The following is a 23,244-nucleotide window of genomic DNA, read 5'->3' as shown; positions in this document are numbered from 1 at the left end:
CTGGGAGGGTCAAACAGTGGAGCAGATTGCTCGGAGAGGTTGTGCAGTCTCCACCCTCGGAGGTTTTCAAGATCTGACTGAATAAAGCCCTGAATGACCTGGTCTGACCCTGCTTTCAGCAGGAGGCTGGACTGAAGACCTCTTGAGGTCCCTTCCAACCTTAATTATCCTGCAGTCTTATGACAGTGCCTCTCACCGAGTTATCTACACCACCTTCGTAACAGCCCCTCATGATATGGCTCTGAGATCTCAGGCCTCCAACTGCAGGGAGGGTGTCCCCTACTGAGTCAAAACCAGCTGTCAGGTTACTAAACAGATCTGTGGCCATAGTCTTTTGCAGCCCACAGCATAACACAAAAGAGGCTTGGGATCCATCTTCCCACCTTGCCATGAAAGCAGGCAGTGGTCACAGCCCTGTTCAGACCCACAGGCTGGGTCATGCCTGTCCCCTCTCCCTTCCCTGACATACCCACATTTACCTTCTTCCCCAGAGCGCAGCCTTGGGATGATGCCCCTGGAGGGTTGGGGCAGTTTTCCTGGAGGGCTGACAGGGGCAGCAATCTGCTGCTGCTCAGCAAAGGGCTGAGCCTTTTTCTGCAGTGGAAGCCAACAGGGAGCATGAGATTTGCTGACCGGGAAGGAGGCCTGCCATATCGAGTAGCCCACTTCCTGGCCTGCACATTTAAAAAAAACAATTTAAAAATGTTTTGGGGAATATCTGCAGTAGTTATTTCACTGAAACTAGACTTTATGGCTTCTTCAAGAAAGAGAAAAGCATTCAGTATAATTTAGTTAGCAGACAGAAAGTATGTTAGGGGGATTTATGAAATAAGCACATAAGCATTCTTTTCTTTTCAATAAAAATAAATTCACTTAGTGTAGGAGACGGAGCCGCGCTGCACGCTAGGTATTTATGCATATTTTTGTCTGTTGACATACCTCTAAAATAAGAGAAAAATTAAATGTTGAAGACTACTGTTGACTTCTAAACAAAAAGGAAGGCTATATTTCTGGGGCTTAGATACAATATTGAATACAGAGCTATTACTGTAACTCAGACATAAAAGCAATTCATGCTTCTAGAGAAAAAGTTTAGGAAAAAACATGATACCACTACATACATATAGCCCCATAAGTTTTCAAAGACACATATACTGCATGTAGGGCCTCTGGTGCCTACTTGTCTGGTGCTGTAAATTTTGAAATAACATAACTTCATAACATAACATAAACCTTAAAAGGTTTGAATATCAAGGAAACAAAGGGGTAACTGAGCAGGCTACAAGAAATACAACTAGGTAGAAGGGGATGTAAGTAAGAATGGAGTAATTTAGGCTTAATATATAGGAAAAAATCATATGCTAGTCAGCAAGAGAGCTAATCTTGCTATGTCAGGATTTGACCAGAGGTTTGTTCCTGCCTATTGCCAGAAGGTGTGTTATTGCCTAAAACAAGTTCAATTTGTCTGTCCGTGCTGCGTCAGAACACGAAGACTCCAGCCACCAGCTGGGCCTGTAGCCTCAGCAGTCAGTGCAAATAGCAGCCTGTGGTTGCCATATTACCTGACATCACCATGGCACTGTGCCAGGCAAACGGCATGTTTTCAACACAATGTTTTCACTTCATTTAGGAATTAAATGGATCACCGGGGAGAAAACGTAGCTGAGGAATCAGCAGACAGCAGATGAGGAGAAGGAGAATCAGCAGCCTTAGCAAAAACTTACTAAAGGCTGTAACACAATGTAGTGAATGATACATGTACAACAACCAGACTTCACATAACTCTTCACTGAAATAAGTACATTAAATTTGTTTTATGTACACAATATGGCAAGGATCCGAGGTGTCACAAACTGTCCTACGTGAGTTACATTCCAATATAGAAGAAAATAAAAATACAGTATAGACATTGAGGATTGTTATCATATGGTATCTTATAGTCTCTCCATAAACTCGTCAAGTTCAGTGCAAATGAACAACAGACTGAAAGCACAGCTTTGGGGCCTGTTCCAAAAATTCACACCTTACAGGGTCAAAACCCTTCCCCCGAATTCCAGGCTAATTTTACTGATGTCCAGTTTAAATCCATTAGTTCCTCTGCTAATACAATCCTTGAGTTTAACCAGTACCTTCCCTCTCCGGTGTTTACTACTCCAGTCTGTTCACCAGTAAGATAATTATCAGCACAAATACAGCATAAATACTACATTTCTACAGGATGCACCTTCATCTGCTGTGTCGTAGGAGTTGATGAGCCTTTTACATAGTCACACTGCATTGGAAACTCACAATTACCAGGTGATTGACTAATATTTCAGAAGTAACTCTATCATGTCACGTCCACCTGATAAACTCCCAGTGTTTTTAAGAAACTGTTCTTATGAGTTTTCAAGTGCATGGTTTTTCATCTGGTATTGCTCATTTTTATCCCTTTCTATCACTTCAATCCTCAAGGCCACCAAGGGCTATTGCTACTTTGATCCTCCTCTACAGTGACAGAACCTCCCAACTTGGTGTCATCAACAATCTCCTTTATACTGTTCTGTTTGTCAACGTCATTACTGAAATTATTAACTAAAATCAGTTTGAGGAGCAAACCTCACAAAACTCCACAATGACAATTGCTCTCCACCACTGCCTCTACCAGATTGTTACCCACTTTACAATTTCCCTCCTAATCCCCACCTTTCCCAGTTGACTGACTCATACCCAGTGAATCAGCTATTTTACTGACCAGACCTACTGCATTTCTGTCACTTAATTCAGAGAATCCCAAGCTGTACTACAACTGCCAGCAGCAATATATTTCTTCTCGTATATGCACATAGCCCGAAATTGTTGCTGCCATCATTGTGGCCCAGCACCGCTGAGGCACACCTGATGGTTTTGAAAGCCTAGACTACCAGTTATCCTCACATGATCCACTGTGAGCCACTTTTGGTAAATCCGCATTACGTCCCCTGGCATACAACCCCATAGCATCAAACCTGTGGGCACGTGCCAGCCCCTCTATGCAACCCATCTCTAACAAACCAGCATACCCAGTTGACGGAGCAACCCAACAACAAAACATTGCAAAGCTTTTCAGAAACGAATACCCTTACAAATAGCGTGCCGATATGCATAGCTAATCAGAAACCTCTCAGAAAGATATGAGTGTGTGAGCCTATGAGTAGTCCTGCAATAACAAGATGGCACATCTACGAAGTTCATGGGTAGCTGCAGTATTAACAAACTGGCCTGGATGATCCAGGTAAAGTCACTGATACCTTCCTGGCCCTGTGAACAATTTGCAGTGGTCCTGGCTACGTGCCTCCAACTGATATGGCCATGAAAGAGATCCTGCGACATGGTCGCTGTGGGGCTGATCCTGTCCCTGGCAAGCCCCAGATGAAACCGTCTGATAGAGCAGCATCCTTTCCTGCCCCACCTCCATTTGTGACTGTCTCTTTAGATCAGGAGCAGATACTAGTTGCTGGCCTTAATTTGACTGTAATATTTGCCAATTATTTTAAGAGATGGTGACACTAACTTCTATTGATCTCATTAAAAGTAAAGGTCGTTGTTCAGCTCATTTCTCAGGGCTCAATATTACCTCCTCAGGACAAAAGAATAGCATCGATTTTGGAACTTTAATCGAAGTTTAATTGAATTGTAGAGTGTGTTGGGTTTTTGTTTTCTTTTGTAGTTATTATTGTGGCCATATTCTAAGGGTTTGTTTAATCCTGCTAGTGCAATGTGCCCAATTAAACTAGTGTCAAATTAGCAAAAGATGCACAATGAGCAAAGCCACAACTTGGAGCCTGCTCTGTGCCTCTGCTCTGAAATGGCCCTTCTCCATAGCAGATAAGCATGGTCACGCACAGCAGATCCAATTTCACACTTTGCCCTCTATGATCCAGTTGTGAGGATCAAAACGCAGTGCTCTGTAATGCAGCACTATCGCTAGGCACTGATCTAGCATCACACCAAGGTGATGTCTGGACACATAAGATGCAAGAGTAGTTCTTAGGACTCCTGGAGTACACTCCTAGCATGCCCCATACCCACTGTTGGGGCCTGAGGAAATTATTTTCCTGCTCAATGCCCCATCTTCCATGTCATTTAAGTGGGGAGAAATATTCTGACTCATCTGCCCAGGGAAATGAGAGATTGACTTGAGAAGTTTCTACAAATTCTCAAAAGGAAACAACCACTTATTATTTATTTTATTATTCTTTTTCTAACTCTATCAGGGATGAAATGAATGTGGGGATCATTTTCCCTTGGCCTTAAATGCAGTCATATTTCCTTGGATTTAGTGTAAAGCATCATGGTGAGATTCTTGAGCAATTGATTGACACTGATGCCTGAGACTGACTTTCAATAAGAAGAGTCTGTGTCTAATTTAACTCTTTATTTGGTGACTTTGCGTAGCTTAGGAGCTGGAAATTCTAGACATCATCCTTGCTCACCAGTGCCTTGTGAATTTTCATTACGCTTCAAGTAAGAGGAAATATAGGAGAATCTGTAAATAAACTGCTCTCCTGACTAAATCAGGAGGTGCAAAGAGCAAAAATAGCCATTTTCTCCAGGAAGAGTGTTCTTTTCCATGCTCCATTTCAGCTAACACTTCAGTTTTATAAGCACAAATGCTTGAGACATGAGAGGTTTCAACACCTGCAACAACAGAGAAGGGATCCCACCCTGGGAAATCCCACTTAAGTTTTAGCAGCTCCCAGGCCTTGTGCTGACTCTCAGAATCCCACACTGGAAACACATCTCAAGACACAAAGTTGTAATTGTCAGAAGGTAGCTGGGTTCTTTATCAAGCTAAGAGGAGGGCAAAGAGATATTGTTCCGCTGTGGGTCTCGTTTAGTAACAGAAGGAAGCAAAAAGCTTAGAATAGGACAAGGTGATGGAGGGTCTTAGTTGCACACAGTAGCTCATCTTAGACACCTTAGCAGTTTGCTTTCACTTCTCAATTGGACAAAATACTTTCCTGAGTTCTGAACCATCCACAGCCCATGACCCAGGCTCTTAGTGAGCTGAAGCCCACAGCACTATTTCCCTGACTCATACTCAGACCAGGATGATCAAAGTGGGAACTGTTCACTCGGCTGACTGAGCTGGGTTGGTTAGTTGGAGGCACCACAGCACGTGCCACGAGTGAGCATATCGGTAAGCCCCATAGCTCCCACAGCCTGCTGATCCAGCAGCCTCCACAGGGATGAGCAGAGCATCCACCAGGAGGGACAGGGAGGACCGATGCAGCATATCAGAGAAAATGTTAAGACTGGTATATGGACAAGGTCTCTCTAAATGGATCAGTTAAAATCGGAATGGGTGCAGTGGGGGCATCTCTGGCATTTGGGATCCTCTTTAGAAGTCCATGTGCTAAGTAGCCTTGCCCTTCTTCTTTCCTCCCCCTTGTACTCAGTGTGCTATAAACATCTCGAGAGCCCCTCAGTCTTCACTTCTCCTCCCTTCCCTGCTCCCCTCTCCTCCAAACGTATCTTTCCAAAAAAGGCTACAAGTGATCCTGTAACTTGAAACAGGAACGGCCTGGTTTCCAGGTGGCCCTTTTCTTAACCCTTCCATGGCCTTGTCTTCCTCAAAATTCACTGCCAGCTCTCTTTTTTTTTTTTTTTTTTTTTTAAATAACTCCCCTCTCCAGGCTACATTCTCATCCTCAGCTACACTTGCACATGAATAAGTAACTGTTCCACAGGCAGATATTTCAGTGTTTGCACTTGTCTTTGGAAATCAAAGCCTTCTCTGATTAAATGCCATTACAGTCCAGCACTAGGACGGATACAGAGAGATTAATGTGCTTTTGGGCAGCTTTAATGATAATCCCGCTACAGATGGTATTAAGTAAATGTCAGTAACCTGTTTTGAAGGGAGCTTTCACCTCAGGGATCCTTTCCATTTAGAGGAGAGAGGCTCAGCTTGCTTTTCAAGGCTGCATTGTCACACAAGAGAAATCCTGCTTAGTGAAGACTCCTCTTCCTCCGCCCAGTAAAACAAAATGGGGTAATATGATAGAGGGATTGATAGACAGATAGATACATTGAGGTGATTTATAGGGAGTTAACGCAGCTCTTGAAAGCCAGAACTGCTGTATATTGTAAGTCATGTCATAGTCTTGAAACCTGGGTTGCAACCCCCTCCTCAGGTTCCTTTTGCTGTCTGTTGCCTTTTCCTCACTTTGCCACCATGCCATGCAGTTCCTTACCTTGGGCATCAACAGCAGCAGCCAACAACGGACCTTGGTCATATTTGTCCCCATCTGCTGCACCTTGCCAGAGGAGTAGTCTGGAGTGCGCACTGCTCCTACCTCATCTTGCTGTGGCCCTAACAGACCTTGTTCCCCACCACATGATTCTGTAAGTCTCAGTACCCAGTGTTTTGTACTGCTATTTTACTAGCAACCAGTAACAGTTAATCATTAATTACAGGGGGGTAACAGAGAGAAAACGAAGAAAGGACAGCTCAGTTCAGGCACTGAGACAGTTTGCAGAAATATCTAGTCCTGAGCTGCAGTAACATCCTATACCTGCCAGGTTGCCAGAAACCTGTGAGGTTTATCTTTTGCAGTAGTAAAGCTTTGTTGATAACTTCTTTTTAAATTACATCTTAGCCATCATTTGGGGACTGGCTCACAATCAGCACAATAAGCTATTTCACTGCTGCATGGAATCTGTTGTGCCAAGATGTAGCATAACAACCTTCCTAAGGGGGTGGATGAAAAAAACCAGAGCTGAATTTTCATCCTAAACCTCTCCTCCCATGAGCAAAAGCTTCTGCAAGCTAGAAAAACCACAATTTGCTGCTTCTCTACTTTATTTTGTCACCTACTAGCACCAAAATATCCCATTAAAAGGTTGCAGTCATTGAGTTTTCCACCCTGACTGGCTGGAAAGAACCCTGAAGGACTGTAAAGACTGTATTTCCCTGGGCTTTTCCAGACAACTTTACTGTCTCCAGCAGTTTGTCAACATCCAGAGAAGCAACCAAAATACTGGAGAGCTACACTGTCCTGACTATCTAGATCTCTGAACGGAAATGGACTCCAAGAACTCTGAGGAAGCCCAGCTCAAAACCTGAATGTAAATATTACTCATGAGCCCTTCTGCTAATGCATGAAATCATGCCTTTCTGACTGACTTATTCAAGACTTGAGTTTTGTATCTCAATGCTATATGGAGGCAGCTGAAAAGACAGACAATGTTCTCTCCTTATGTGACATACCAAACTCACATTTCCTCTCCCCAAGAGGTCTTTGTCATGCCTTTAAGTGATGCCACATGAACTTTGTCATGGATAGAAAGGGAGTGGAGAGGAGAGAGAGCAGGGAGAAAGGACATGTTCAGACTTCAGAGTAAAGCAGATGGATGGATGAAGTACAATTGATTTTATGCCGTAGCTCTTTGATAGCCAGTCAGCCAAGTGCAGCTCTGAGGCTCTTCAATAGGGCACAGGGGGGAAGGCAAGCAGCACTGTCTCAATCAGCACTCACTGCCCAGGAGAGGTGGCTTGACACATTGTTTAAATGGCTCAAAACCTTTTCCCCAAGTATCTTCTCACCCCTTCTGGGAGGTGATACCTTCCCTTCCTCAAGAATCTCTCAGCCACAGAGAATCTAAAGTGTTCCTGCAACTTCATGCCACACAGAAATTATCTCACTCATCAGGGAAACGTAGCCTCTGCAGGGACGGAATCTGGCAGCTGTGTAATGAAGGACTGCAAAACTACATGGTAATACAGGACCAGGAAGCAAAGAAGAAAAGTGTATCCACTTGTATTCAGAAGAAAGATGGAGATTTTGGACAGCAGAAGAGAATAGCCCAGGTTAGAATACATGCAACACACCGTGGCTGACGCTCCAGCACTCTAATAACTGCCATCATAGAGGCCTCTGATTTGTATCTCCTTCATAAGGCGATAGCTCTTGAGATTGAAAAGCTAAACCCCATGCATTTCCCCAGGAGAAAAATAACGCTGAAGAAAGAGAGTGGAAGGAGATGGACAAAGAGAATCAGAGGCTAAAACTGTTCCTTTAGGACACCAGGAACTGCCATCTTGGAACTAACCATGGGTATATGTAATATAAGGGCACTGCCATCACTCACTATCTGTATCCTCGAAGATCTGTCCAGCTCTGCAATCTTACAGGAGAGCCTTCCCAAAAAGGGGCTATGTACCTAAGCACGAGAACTGAGAGCACTCAGATTGACTGCTCCGTTCATATCTGCATGTGCATGTCCGCCCCTTCCTGCCCTGTCAGCCTGCGTCCAAATGAGATTTGCGCTGCCCACCATGCCCAGTTCAGAGATGGCTGAGAAACTACCTCATTGACGTCGATGCCATTCCTCTTCATGTAGGCCCTGTCATTCACCTGTCCCCCTTCCATAAACTCCATGAGGAGTACACGCCTTGTCGAGAGTTCCCAGTAGATCCTGGGCACCTGAAACAGGAAAGCAAGATGCAGGTCAAACAATAGGTTGGGAAACAAAGGAGAAATCATCACACGTGACCCAGGAAAAAGAGTAAAAAGGAGCATTCTAATAGAGGTGGAAGTGAAGACTTGGGTATTTTTCTTGAGGAAAATCCAACTATTGGTGCTGAAGCCTGCAGGCCTCTCCCCTAGAAGAGCAGCAGTGCGTGCAGAGACAATACACTGACATAACAGCAGCAGGAACTGGGCTCATGCAACATCTCAGAGGCCCCACTTTACAAGACTTTGACCACTTCTCACTTCCACTGATGTCTGAGAGCTTTCTTCCGCAGATCCTGTAGCTGGGCTGTTTAACTAGTACCCATTGGAAGTTTCTGAATCATCCACTCAGCTCCTTTAGACAGGAACCGCATCTCCTGTTTGCGACGCACAGGGCCCACTTACACAGCTCTAAAAATGATAAGCCATCGTCATAAATTGTATCTCAGCAGTAGCTCCTTGGAACACAAATGCGTTTGAGCTGACAAACCCTGCATACTTAGGCCATCTGCAATTGAACCGGGAGAAAAATCAAGTGTCACAAATAAGGGGCTTGTCATAGAAACCCTGGGAGACCCTTAAGTATCTTATTGCCAATGTGACACAGTAACAAGTGTAAAACGTCAAAGCACTTTTCATTCAATCTACAGTAAATCAAGCTGAGTGAGGAATAAGTAAGAGGCCCAGTGTCACAGAGGGAGGCAGTGATGCAGCATAAGAGCTGCCTTAACCCAAGCTGGCTCCCTCTTTTTCAGCCTGTCTCCGGCCAAATTCCTTCCGTGCTGAAGTTCCTACTGTCAAAGCAGTCATTTTGCTAAAGCTCCTTTGTAATGTTTGTCACATCATGGTGCTGACAGATCTCTCAAGCTGTCCAGATTCACCTTCACTCACAGGTGAAGCCACACGTGTACACATTACCAAGGACCTCAGGGAGCTCCAGCTATTCCCATTAGCGTGGCCTGGTACAGCATATACACGTTTTGGATCCTGTGAAGAGAGAGACAGCTGTGCAGCCCACTCTCCTCACCTGATCCGGCCATGGATTCAAGATTCACATTTTGCAAGGGTCCAGCACATTCGGGCAGGTCAGGAAGAGGTAAGGGATGTTGTCCATCCAGCACAACCAAAGCCAGGGGAACCAGCCAGGCACTGTAGGTCTCACAACTCCACAAGCAGCTGCATTTTTGTTTATACTCTAGAACTTGCAACTACTGACAGTGTCTCAGCCCCTCACAGCCAAATGCCTCAGGCCCCTCAGAGCCTCTCAAACCATCTGCCACCCATTTTCCCAAAGCCTCTCACTTCTTCCTTACCGTGCATGTGCCACTTTAGATCAAAGACTCCTTTGCTGATTAGTTCCTACAGCCCTCAGTCCTGCCATTCAACGCTCCTGGACACTTTGCATTTTAACCTGTGTTTGATGCTAAGGCTCCGCTATGCGCAAGGGCAATTCAGTTACCTGCAGCTTTCCCAGCTAATCTGGATTTCCACTCTTTGCAAAGTTAGATGGGTGAGAAATTGAACCACCTCCAAAACTCACAGTTCCACAGCCCTCTTAGCTCCTGTGGACTGCCTCCTAGACTTGCTGATCCCTGCAGCCATAGATCATTTCAGCTGACACTCGTTCCTATCTCAAGATTTACAGGGGCAAGTCAGTGGGCTTACAAAGCACTGCACATGCTCCTAGAGATGCCTCTCTCACCCACAGGTGAATTCTTTGGTGATTTTTTTTAATTACTCACAGATGTTTGGCTGCTATGCAAGTGCATGGAAACAATTTATCTCTGGCTTTAAAAGCTCAACCGGGTTCACAGCACAAAATCCACTTCTCAGCTTTCTTGCGTGTGTAGGAAAATTAATGATACAAGAGCCCAATTCTTCTGTTGCCTTTGGGTGATGAACACGTCTCTGAATTGGCAGGTCAGACGGAAGAATCCATTATTTAGCCATCTCAAGCCATTTGTTATTGTTACACATATTGATATCATGATTGCTCCTTAACCCAGCAAGGAGATGATTGGCTGTCTCCATGGGGATTTGCTTCACAGTATCCTAGTTACAGCTGCAATGGATACAGCTCTCCAAGGTGCATCACTTTTGATAAGCGTCCACTCAACAGAATCATTGGCCTTTGGCTTTCTGTTGCCCTGCTGGCCTTTAGCCATCTGTGTTTATGGAAAGGCCACTGGTGCCACTGGGCTGCAAAAGGACTGTCCCAAACCTGGAGCTAGGTGACAAGAAATTATGACGCTTGCATGGAGGATCCAGGGAGAAAAGGGATGCACCAGTCTGCAAAGTCTAACGAAAACTCACCTGATTTCAGACATCTATCACTTTCATCTTGGGACTTTTTGCATAAACAGGAAGTGAAGATGTCATTTTGAGGTGTGAATGCAGGAGGGTACACAGGAGGGTGCATTTTTTGCTGCCTTTGTGTATGTGCAAATGCAGCTATGTCAGTGACTGTGCCAACAGCACTGTGTGTGCTTGATCACGCTTATGCATTTCCAGAACGCACACAGCGGAGGCTTGCACCTGTTGTGTGTATGTCCACAAAAGACATGCACATGTGAGTTTGAAGCTGTGCATACATGCTGCAGAGAAGGCAATGTGTACACGTGTGGTTGTACTTGAGACATTCGTCAGTGAACTCTGCTAGTGTGTGGCAGGGGAGGAAGGCAAGTGTATCAGTCGGGGAAGATCAACATTTGAGTGCAACTGAGTGTTTGTAGGAGGGGTAACATGAATGCATTAGTCATGGACATTAGTCATGTATATGCAAGAACATAAACTTACTTCCAGAGTAAGAACGTGCTTTTTTTTTTTTTTTGCAGGAGGGAAGATTTTTAGGAATATACTTCCTCCTGAAATATGTAGAGTGTGCCAAATCCTACTTGACATCATCAGCTTCAGTCCAGCTTTTCTATTTTATGCCCATTTCTTGCCCTCAGTTGAGATAAAGCCCAGGAAAAGGTACCATCACATGGCTCAGCAAAGAATGGCAAATACACAGGACTCTGGATAAGGTCTGAGGAAATGAGTAGCAGATTTGAGAAACTGCTGGCCTCAAGCCACCACTCCTCATCCAATACATGATGCCTACAGCAGGGAGCAGACAAGGAGGGAGTTTCTGCCCATATCAGTTTCTGACCCATATGAGCAGTCTAGGCTGAATAGCACAAATGGACTGAACCCCACTCTCTCTCTGTGTGGTTCTTTCAGGTGATGAATGAGGTGCATCAGGAGCATAAAGTAAGACTATTAACGTGCATACGTGCACAGGAACATGTGTTCCCTCACCTTTAGAAAGTCAAAGTCCTTGAGCATATGAGCTACTTTCTCAGCATTTCTGCCCTCATTGAGGAAATCCAGCTCCAACGGCAGATTCTTCTTAGCTTCTTCCACCAGCCACATGAACTCAAAATCTGGAAAGATCTGCTTCACAACCAAGAGGAGAACCTGAAATGAAGGAAACAAGTAGTTAGCCGCACCCTAGCTCCAAAGCCACACAGGTATACACAGTGCTGTGCTGGCAGCTATACAAGGCAGACACTGTTTTGGTAGGACCATTCCATGTAACTTGAAGACAAAAAGAACTCAACCTGTACCCCAAGAGCTTGTGAGGTTCCTGCAACATCATGATAAAACACATGGTTCCGTGCCTTGGCCTTGCAATACAATTTTTGGCTTGCCCCTCCACGCAGACACGTCCAAGAGGTAACTGGAAGAACAGATACCAAAAGGCAGTGCTGGCAGCCCACCTGCCCAGGGCCTCAAATTGACAGAATAAAGCCCTGGAGAAATGACGATGCTGAGGGGATGGCCTAAGAGTAACTCTCTTCTGTGTCTCTAACTCCTGTAATTCAATAAGTCGCTGTTCAGTTTCTTTCAAATAGCCTTCAAATAACATGGAAGAGGAAGATCTAAAATAAGGCTTGTCATCATTACATTACTTCTTCCACCACTGAGCAAGAATTTTGCTAGCACAGGAAAATCCACTGAGCAGTTCAGAGAAGACAGTGAGGTTCAGCCACAGGTAGAAGGCTCTGGACCTTTGAAAGACACTTCTGGTGGGGGCAAAAAGCCAGCTGCCTTTCAGTGTGACTCACAGCCATGCTCAGCTGCCCTGAGTGGTGTTTTCTAAATATAGAAACATGGCACTGTAATGCTATAACCTGGCACCCTCTTCTCCTTCAAGGGATTAGGCGTTTAGCCCAACAGGGTCTTGAGAAGCCCGGCTGAAAAGTTCAGAGAAATGTTTCTTTACAGCAGCATTTAACAAAGGGGTAGGCGACGGGCAGTCCTTCCTGGAGAAAATCAAGATTATGTGATTGGGTGACATAATCAAAGCTGCACAGCAGCCAAGCATGCCTTCTGTTCAAAAGAAGGGCCAGATTCTCAACTGGTGTCACAAAAATGCACTAGCTGAAAATCTGTATCTCTTCTTACAGAAACAAAATTTTTTTTTAACTGCTTGAGTTATAAAACAAGAATAAAACATAAAAATCCAATCCATTTTGTGGTGTTTGTCTTACTTGTTCTGCACATCCATTTGAAAATGAAAACAGTATTGCCACTGTGTGTTCCTAGACATCTTTCTAGATTGCCACCTTTGAGATGGGGATTCCTGCACTGCAGGAAAAACATTTAAAACACACATACACACACACACAGAAAGCTGTTATCATTGAAATGTATGACAAAAAATAAATTCATGAACTGTCACTGCCTCCTGTTCAGCTACTTGAAAACATTTATTCTCCACTCCATCTCTTCTTCTCTTATCTAAATGTCAGTTCCAAACCCAATGTTCCTTTAAAAATGCAGTCATCAGGTTCCAGACACTATTGAATGATTTTTCTCCTATTACATCTCGAGCCATAAATCCTTTCAAAATTATGTCACCCAAATTAAATGTAACCAGTGATTTTCATGAACATGTACGTAAACCTCTTAGGGCTGCAGGATTATTTCATTGGTGCTTGATGTGAGAAAACTCATACTTTTTTTCTGCTTTCTTTACATGTTCTTTTGAATCAGTTTGCCACCTTAAACATCAGCAGGGACATACTTAACGACTATTTGGCCTGTCCCTTTTCTGACACCTGTCTAAAATACTGTCCTGAAATAAATATTGATATAAGAAGAGCAGGGAGGGATCTCTCTCTAGAGGTACTGGGTGCTGTTCTGACTTTTAAGGAGTCAGCGCTGATGGTATGAAACCTCAAGTAAAATTAAGATTTTTCGTCTAGCTTTTCCCATTCAGACTCCTCCCACTAGCCTTTGAAGAACACCACTTCAATCAATAATTAAATTAACCTCCTACCTGGAATGTCTATTTGGTTCTTAAAGGACCAGAAGCTCAGTGGACATAATCTGTCTTTAAATGCAGTCTACACAAAAATAGCACCACACAAGGATACAGTGATGCATATAAGCCAACACTCCACAAGAGACCCTTTAAAAACAAGACAGCATGTGTCATGTTTGTAAGCTACTTTCCTGTAACTGTGTGTACTCTGACAAACTAGACTGCAAAGGAAGGAAAATAATACATTGCCAAAAGGAGATACACTGTTCCGGTTTCAAGTTTCCCACCAGGACTCTTCTAAAAATAGAAAGGGCAGGAATCATTGTAAAATTATTTGTTTAAATGTCTTTTAACAATATAGCCAGCAATCACAGTAACATGGAAGGGGGAGGGGGCTTCCTTGTGACACTCACTGTTAAAAGGGCAAAAATCACAAGAAAAATCTGGATCTTGGCTCATTCATTCACAATCCTTTTTTTGCCCTGGTCTCACAGTCTGTCATCACCTTTGCTCAACGTCCTTCCTTGACTGCTCAGTTTCTGCTGTCTTGGCCTGAGCAAGACTGAAGGATGTCGTAAGCCTGCTGAGAACTGCTGTACATGTGATGACCTGTGTGACTACATAAAAGCAAAATCATCACACAGACCACCACAATCAATCCTGGAAAGGACCTGAATCAAATCCAAACCTACAGCTGCACCCAGAGCCAATTCAAACAGTTATCTATTCACAAATCAGAACTGAAACAGAAATGCTACTGGGATATCTTTGCTGAATCCCAAAATATATTTGACTACTGATTCAAAATAACTGTTCAGCTAAAAAATGATGTGATCTAGCTGGGAATCCTTCAGTACTGGGATTGCTTGTACCTGACCCGGTCTATAGTGAAGTATCATGTCATTGCCTCCCCTACCACAGCAACACAAACTCCTGGGAGGCTGTCCTGCTTTGCAGACTGGCCAGGAATACTCAGAGCAAGTAGTTTTAGCTGCCTAAAGGAGCTCTATTTACATGCTCCTCTGAAAGGGGGCTGGCAGGATCATTGGTATCTTTATCCCCTGTAATGGAGAGCCGTGTTTCACTGCATCAGCAGGACCCTCCAAAAGCTTATCAGACCTCCTGAGTGTGATCTTCCCCTCTTTATTCCCATGGACATTCTTGTTTGCCAAAGGATGTGTATATTACTGTATATTGGTGCTATACATACAGATACAGGCTTACTAAGAGGACTAAAAGCGTTACTATTTACAGACCTAATACTTCTCCTCTCCTCCACCTCAGCCCAATCTCTTTATTTCCTGTTCCCTTGCCCCTACCAATGCAGGGCAGTGCTAGAGCTTTTCTCCTGCTCCTCTCTCCCATATGCTAGATTTCAGAAGTTTGGGAGAAGCTACAGCACTGCACTAGGAACATGAGTGGTACTCACCATCCAGGATAGGAACAGGAGACAGGCACTGAAACTTTTTCCCAGATGAATCACTCGTTTGCTTGTCTGTCCCTGTCACATAACCCTCTCCATATTTCAGCATCCTTTTTTCCAGTATGAAACAGCTCAGCAGTAAGGAACTGATCAAGAACCAAAATGGTATCACAGCAACTTCAGCCGCTGCTGAATCCATATTGGAACTAAACTGAAAAACATGCTGATCTTGGGGAATAATTCTTCCTCGATCACACAGCTCTGACTGGAAGGGGAGCTGAGATCAGTTAAATCCAACAGTTAATGGGCATACGGCCAGCAGACAGACTTCAGGACTCTATATGGACTTACTCTTACGTCTCTCATATTTAGTTCTCTCTCTTGTCCTCCTCTACTCTCACCTTCTTGCTTTCTTGTCTCTCCACCCCTGCAGCTCTCCATTCCAGTCTCTCCAATCACACATCCCTCCCCCACTGCAAACCTCACCAATTTTCTTTATTATTCTTGCAAGCCAGCATTTATCTCTGGGGAGGTTTCAAGGCTACAGGATCCAGGTCACTGTGACCAGATGTCAGTGTTATTATGCCTGCTTACACCATGGGTGAATGCGGCCCCCAACTTGTTGGCATGGCAATTACTCTGTAAGTCAAAGTCATCAGGTAGTTTTACCTCCATCAGCAAAATATCCTTGGAGCTCTGAGCTTGGACCTTTGGGTGCTGGACTTTCACTGCCACTGTCCTTCCATCCTGCAGCACTGCCTTGTGTACCTGGGCTAGTGATGCTGCTCCCAAGGGAGTGTCCTCAAAACTCGCAAAGAGCTCTTTGATCTGTCAGAAGAAAAAGAGGTGTCAGCTTAGAGTCCCAGAGATTGTCCTAAGGAAACCCCTGCTCACAGGCCAGGGACAACATATGCCAAAGCTGGGCAGGCGAGGCCCTTCCATCCTTCCCCTGTCCCCCTCTCTGAGCCTTGTCACTGCTTGGCCTCCTAGTGAAGCCTGCCACGCATGGAAGTGCCCTGGAGATACTGTGGTTATAGAAATCTGTGACAGAGAGCCAACAGCACATTTCATCTGGGATGTGAAGCAGCCAGACAGAACGTGAGTTGCCCCTCCAGGCTGCCCTGATGCCTGGTGGAGCAGTTATGGTCAGCACTCCTGGCTGTTTACTGGGTGCAGCTGATAGCTGACCCTTTCCATGCAATTCTATTGCACGTTTTTAATGCCACCCACCATCACCTCCTGAACACCTGACAGTGTATAGTCTCCTGCAGTACAGCATCAGCCAGCTCACTTGGTGAAAGCCAATACATGACTGGGAGCAACGGTGAGGGCTGGATTGCCTGAGGGGTGTCTAGAATTGCAGTTGGCGCTTCTAGAGCCTTGGCCTGAAAACATGTTTCACGTGATGGGCTTTCTCACTCCTTGAGTGAGGGTGACCAGTATATTCAGCTTAGAAAAAGCACCAGCTGGATATAGCAAAGCACTTTGTGAGCAGGAGAGGGAAGCATTAGCAGCCCTGGGTGTGAAACTGAGGACTAGACTACAGGGAAAGCTGCAGATCAGGAAGAAGATTCATCAGGGGGATGCCCAGGGAACACAACCTAGATAGACTTGGCAGAGGTGATGGGAGATGGTCAAAAGCAAGTCTGCTCTGCATAGCGTAGTACCTCGCTAAAGACGCTCTGTGCAGCCCCAGGCAGCTTGGGTCCTGGGAATACTATAACCACAGCAGTGTGATATCACCCCAGCTAATTAGCCAGGCCTCTCAGCATAGCTAATTAGCTCAAAGGCACTGCCAACACAGCAGTGTTGCTTTGGCACGGAGCTAGTGCACATAACACTACTCGAGGGACTTCTCTTCTACTCTCCAGAGCATGGTGCAGGCAAGCTCTGGGTACCCAGAAAAGGCAAAAGGGGAACCTGTCCCACCCTTCTCCCTCAGTTGTATCAATTTCAGGGGAGCAACTGAGAAACCTGTACCTTATGCAGCAACAAACAAGAAAGAAAGTCAGTGCATTTTTATAAACTGATTTTTAAAAGGTAATTCAGGATGAGAGTTGCAGCAAGCTAGTAATTAAATATGAATAAAGCCCTTCTAAGCTGAGCCTTCATGCAAAGCATTAAACAAATATTCTTTTTGCTGACAGGGAGGAAAAATACTATACAAGGAGAAGCCCGTTCCCTCCTGCAGCTGCCAAGCAATGTGCCCCCTCCCACTCCACCCTACCCCTTCCCTCCTAGTCCGTTCCACACAGAACTATTACTACAACCAACTGGAGCATTTGCAGCAATTAGATTCCAAGAGAGACTCAGCTGCCTCCAGTAATTCACTACCATGGTGCCTTTTATTTATTTATTTAATTCAATTTGGTCCTGGCAGCAAAATCAATTAGGTAAAACAACTGCATTTAAAAATGACTAGTTATGTGTTTTTTAATTACAGCAGGTCCATGATTCAAACCTATTGACATTCCTGTCTCAAGAGAAAAAAATCAAAGTTTTTCTCTCTTCCCCTTCTCTCTTTCTTTCCTCTTTTCTCAGTTCACTTGATTTGGAGATTCTGTTTTCAGATTAATATAAAGGAAGAAACACTTGTAGGATGACAGATGGTTCAGAGGACATGTGTTCAAGGCACAGGGACTTTTACCTTCACGTGACGTTTGTTACATGACGAGAGAACCTGTTAAGGTGGCCAGGAGCATGCTGGGCTACACAGTCCCATAAGGAAAGGGAATTTGCAAACAGAGAACTTGCCACATGAGGTCAAACCGGGGCTCTCTTCATCTCCTCTACTGCCCTACATTATCGTATTATAGGGCAGGTCTGTAGAGACCAACGTACCAGCCAAAATTGCGGGCAGGTCTGTAGAGACCAACGTACCAGCCAAAATTGCTACACTACCCATTGTAAGGGTGGTAACCTCCTCCAATGGTCAAAGCACAGGGTTGGGAGTTCAGTAGCCTGAGTTCTCTGTAAGGTACATTTACAGTAAGGTAGCATATAAATGGGATGAACTCCACCTGCTTTGTGATTGCAAAAGCTTTTAATTGCCTACACTGTTAATTCAACCATTTTCACCAGCACTGAACGCATGCAGGAAAAAAAAAAAAGTTACACATATTCCTTCTGGCAGGAATAATACATATAATACTCTTTTTGTGGCTAAGTTTGCTCAGGAAACATCATCTGAGAAAAGCTGTCTCTTGAAAATCTCTTAGGCAGACAGATTTCATTTTAAAACTTGTTAATCAGGACAAGGAAGCCAGGATAGAGGTCATGGCAACTGGAGCTAGTCCAGTAGTCCTGCTAGAATTCAAAGGGGAATCTGTGCATACCCACAGGCTCCAGGCTAGGACAGTAAGGGCAAGGACTGCAACAGGGCCAGAGAATTGATGGCCTCTCAAGGGGCAGAAGGATAGAGTGCGCATACGGGGGAGGGAGCACATCACAGTCGGGCCATTACGTGAGCAGGTGTGCGGCTGAGATAAAGCAGCAGCACCATTACCACTAAGCTCCAGGACCCCCACTTAACATATCACCCTCATTCATTATGAAATTGTGCTTTTGCAGCAAGCTGGAGGCAGCTAGCGCTCCTGCCAGTGCAAGGGCTGCTCAGATCGCGTGTCCCAGAGAGGCAAAAGTGAGTAAGAGACTGTCTGACACGGAAGCAGCCTGCCCTGCGGCAAGGGGGTGAGCCAGGCCCCCCGGCACTGCCTGTCAGAGAGGAAGGATCCAAGCTGTTCTTCCCAAGGGGAGGCCACTGCACCCATTTCAAAGAGGCAAGGAGTTCTTGGAGGAGTCCTTCAGAGACAGCAGGCTGGAGGCTTCTATGGCTCACGTGCACTCAGCTAATAAGCACCCTTAACAAAAACCGCATCCGTCACTTCCAGGATGGATAATTAGCAAGCAAAGGTCTAGGGCAATCTCGGAGCCCACCTGACGTGGCACTTCAGGGACTCCCACGGTTCTTTCAGGACACAGCTGGTCTCAGGGGGCCTTATCAAAGTGGCTATTACCATCTGTAATTCTGGCAGGAGATGAAATAAGTTCAGTTTCCAGGCAGGTTTAATAAAGGTTTAGAAGAGAGAAAATGAACTTTAGGTCTGCTCTTTCAAATGAGCTGGGCAGCCAGCTGCAGGTTTACAGCTGCACAGGTGAGCAGCATCCCTGCACGTGGTGGTTTCCCTCATCAGCCTTCTGTTTATCCAGATCCCCATCGGGCTTGTGCTCAACCAGCAAATGCACGTGTCATTGCATTTCAGTGGTTGGAAAAACAGCCTTGCTTCCTTAATTCTAAAGAATAAGGCTCTTAATTTAAAATATGCAAAATCTTTTCATGATTGTTGGTATTAGTATTCACACCTCAGGTAGATGATATAAAAGCCTCTTCCAGGATCTACTCAGACATTTATTAGTACGTATTTGCACTGAGGTTGCACCCAGAGACCCTCATTAAGCCTGGAGTGCCACTGTACAAGGTGCACAGCCTCATACAAACTCACATGTCCCTGGTGTCCCAGGTTTTCACCTAGAGGCCTCCTCGCGTGCTGAAGTGCCTTCCCCAAGCACACACTGCTCTGCCTGAGTTCTGGGGAGCACGCTAGCTCTTAGAGATGTTGCAGTGCCAAGCATCAGAACGCCTCAGTATTTTTGAGGATCCTATCCTTAAACACTCAGGAAATTACTGGACGTCAGTACGATTTCAGCTCCTAAATCCAAGCCCTTTCTGAGAGCGTTGCCGTATGTGACCGGACCAGCATGTTCTGAGGAGTCTTTGGCAGAGCTGGGATTTAACCCATATCCTGAATTCCAGCCTGGTGCCTTTGTCTCCAAACCATATATGTTAAATGTGCATGTCTTGCTAGTTAATTTCCTTTTAAATGTATCGCCTCTTAATCCCAGCCTTTTTACACCCATGTGCTGTAGCAAAAGTTCAAATTCCAGCATGGTTCTCCAGACCCTTTACATGGAGCAGCCAGAATGACGCCACTATGGGGTCAAAATGAGAATACTTTGCATTTATGGGTCCTATCCAGAAGGTTTCCAACAGTAGCCAAAAGGGTCTTGAAAATTCTGGTTTTCCACATCCACTTACAGACAACCTTCCCCCAACTCTGCCAAGCTGAACCAGTCCAGTACAGATGGGTCACTGAGGATACTTTCAAACGCTCAACATTTCCAGGGGAAGAGAGTCCTTCACCAAAGCATTTCAAGACTGCCTTCAAATGTTTTCAAGGACTTCAAAGGACTCTTCAGCCTAGAAAGAGAGACAACGAGGAGGGAATGTCACAGAGATCTATAAAATCACTTCTGCCACGGAGATTGTGATTGGAAATGCTCATTCACTCCACAGAAGAACTCGGAAGCAGCAAATTGTCTATTAGTGCACAAAATTAGCAGGTAGCAGGATTAAAACAAGCAAAAAGAAATATTTTTTTCCACCCACTAATTAAGCTGTGGAACTCACTGCCACAGGATGTTGTGAATGCCAGAAGCGTGGGTGGATTCAAAAAACAATCAGACGAATCAATGAAGAAAATCCATCACAAGTTATTAAACACCACGATACAATCTCTGGCCCAGGAAATCTCTAATGATCAGATCAATGGAAGCTGGAAGATCATACCAGGAAGTCTGCCATGCTTTTATAGCCCTTGCCTCTCAGCCAGTGCCGGCTACAGTTGGAGATAGAGTGGCTTCAGCTTTTGATCTTATCAGTACAGCCATCCTTATGTTCTTCAGCAGTTCTTCCCACCAGACTGACTAGTCTCAATGACAGGAGGATGGAAAATGGAGGAGTTGCTTCTCCCGCTGCTAGCCTGGGACTTGGCTGCAGTTTGACATGGTGGAAAGTTACTGACAGATCCTGTAAGTTACTGAGAGCACGGAGGCTATGGGGGAAGCACAGCTGGAGACGGCCCAGTCTCCAGGGTAAGCCTTGAGCCCTGGTAAAAGTGTGTCTTCATGAAATGCCTATCGCACAACTTTCAGATAATAAGGTTGCTTCTGTTACCAAAAGCACAGTAAATATGCCAGAAGTGGGGTCCAGAATGAAGAGAGCCACATGCCAGACTCTGCCAGGGCCTGGCACATCCAGAAAATACGTGGCAGGAGATGAGGACCTCCAGCACACAGAGGCCATCTCCAGGTACTTCCCTGTGCTCCAAAGCTTCACCCACCACAGCTGCTCAAAACCATTCACAAACAGGGGACTAGCAGAGATAATGCTATTCCTCTGTCAGTGAAAAGCAAACTTCAACATTCAAAGCCTCCACCACGATTTCACAGCAGATCCCCTCTTCTGATCACAGTACAGCATAATTTGCTCCCAGGTCTTTATATTTGGTATTTAGAGATAGCAATCTGTGAGATGCCTTGCTGCTTCAGACTAGGCAATGTAGGATTAACTTGAGCTTTTTGCCTCCAGGATAGTCATCCCAGGCAATGACGCAACAGCGCTCCTATGATGACAGTGCTGTGTTGGGATGGCCAGAAACTGCCAGCAGGCTTCTAGCATTTTGATGCCATGCAGCAGTACAGGAAGAGGCACATGGGGAAGCATGTATAAAATCCATTCAAGACAAGAGGGATCACTGACTTAGGAGAAAGGTCCATGGAGGAATTTGGCAGCAAGAACATGATGAGGGTAAGTAAATTCTGCACATCTCCTTGTGCTGTGGTTCTCCAAGCTGGAATTGCCTTCACAAGGTGACTCAATTCATCTGTTTTTTCCATTCCTGACAGAGAAAGCACCCCTGAAAACTCCCCTCAGAATCATGGCACCACGGACAGCAACCTGCTGCAGTCAGCGAGCTCAGTCTGCAGGAGCCTTCTGAGATTTACACTCGGCTTGTGCTGTCTGCGGCCTCCCAGCTGAGACAGCCCAGCAGAGCTGTGATAGTGAGATTTGTGGACTTTCTGGAGAACAGACCAACACATTTCACTTTGGGAACAGAGCAGGTTTCCCATAGAAGCTTTGGGCCTGCAGCTGCCATGTTAGCACTGCCTAGTACTGTGTCCCCTCTATTTCATATGACAGAACAATTGAAACTTGCTGCATACCCACAGTTTGCCTGTACTTAGCTCTAGGTCTGATAACACATTTCTAAGGCTTGTGGCTGCAAGAACTTCTGGAACTCTCTCTGCTGACACTAGGACCCTACCTACTTTCAAAATTCTGAATGCCTTTCCTGGACTGGGTCCAAAGGATGTGAACCTCATTCTAGCCTGATCACCTTTTCAAGAACAAATACATAACTATCCATGGCACCGTGGAATCACTGATCCCTGCAAGTCTGCAAGACCCGAGTTCTAGGCATGAGAAAATGATACTTTGGAGTAGAGACATCTACTTCCCAGACACCAAATAAGGATTTTTTTTTCCATTGTTCCAGCCCTTCTATCCCCTCTACAAAAACAAAATGTCACAGTGTTGCTCCAAGAATTATTAAGACAGCAAAAACTGAAAGATTAGATTTATCGCAGCAGACAACGGATTATGAAGAATAATTTATCAAACGTCAGAACGAACAGCCCACAATTTATAGAAGGCTTTTTTGAGTCAGTGAAATCTGATTGGACCTCTCCCCCACTAATGAACGCCAAGCTTAACTGATGAGTCCTAAACACATCTGTCAAGAGCATGTATTTATTAACTCAATTTTTTAAATAATATTGTAGATATATACAGAATAGGGGCTTTCGTCCAAATGAATTCCATGGTGTTCATATTACATACACACCTGTGTATGTACATACAGGTATATACTGCATCAGAATGAAATGCAGGTAAAAAGGAACGTGCGTGTATTCTGATGCAGTGAAACAATTATATACGATTTACTCCACAAAATCCCTACTTCGTTCAGTGCATGGGATGGGAAAGTAATGCAATACATTTCAAGGGGAGATATGATATGCCTTAAGCTGCCAGCATAAAATTCAGAAGAGCTGAGCTCTAACTTTGGCTCTCCCTAATTTTCTGCATGATGTTGGGCCATACCATGTCACAGTGGTCACACAAAGGTGGA

At 44.9% G+C, this 23,244-nt stretch overlaps 1 protein-coding gene across 13 annotated transcripts in view; it reads right to left on the bottom strand.

Annotated features, from left to right (window-relative positions):
- Positions 1 to 23,244, bottom strand: part of ADCK1 (aarF domain containing kinase 1) — a 94,721-nt gene that overhangs the window by 9,200 nt on the left and 62,277 nt on the right. For all 13 annotated transcript variants that reach the window (XM_068946679.1, XM_068946676.1, XM_068946683.1 and 10 more), the window contains 3 exons: positions 15,884 to 16,042; positions 11,781 to 11,939; positions 8,334 to 8,450 (listed from right to left, as the gene is read on the bottom strand). In XM_068946679.1, coding sequence (XP_068802780.1) covers positions 8,334 to 8,450; positions 11,781 to 11,939; positions 15,884 to 16,042 — 435 coding nt within the window. The remainder of the gene's footprint in view (positions 1 to 8,333; positions 8,451 to 11,780; positions 11,940 to 15,883; positions 16,043 to 23,244) is intronic.

Source organism: Struthio camelus, chromosome 5 (assembly GCF_040807025.1).
Source record: "Struthio camelus isolate bStrCam1 chromosome 5, bStrCam1.hap1, whole genome shotgun sequence".
NCBI lineage: Eukaryota > Metazoa > Chordata > Aves > Struthioniformes > Struthionidae > Struthio > Struthio camelus.
The sequence above is the reverse complement of the archived record's forward strand: the minus strand, read 5'-3'. Positions and strand labels throughout refer to the sequence as shown.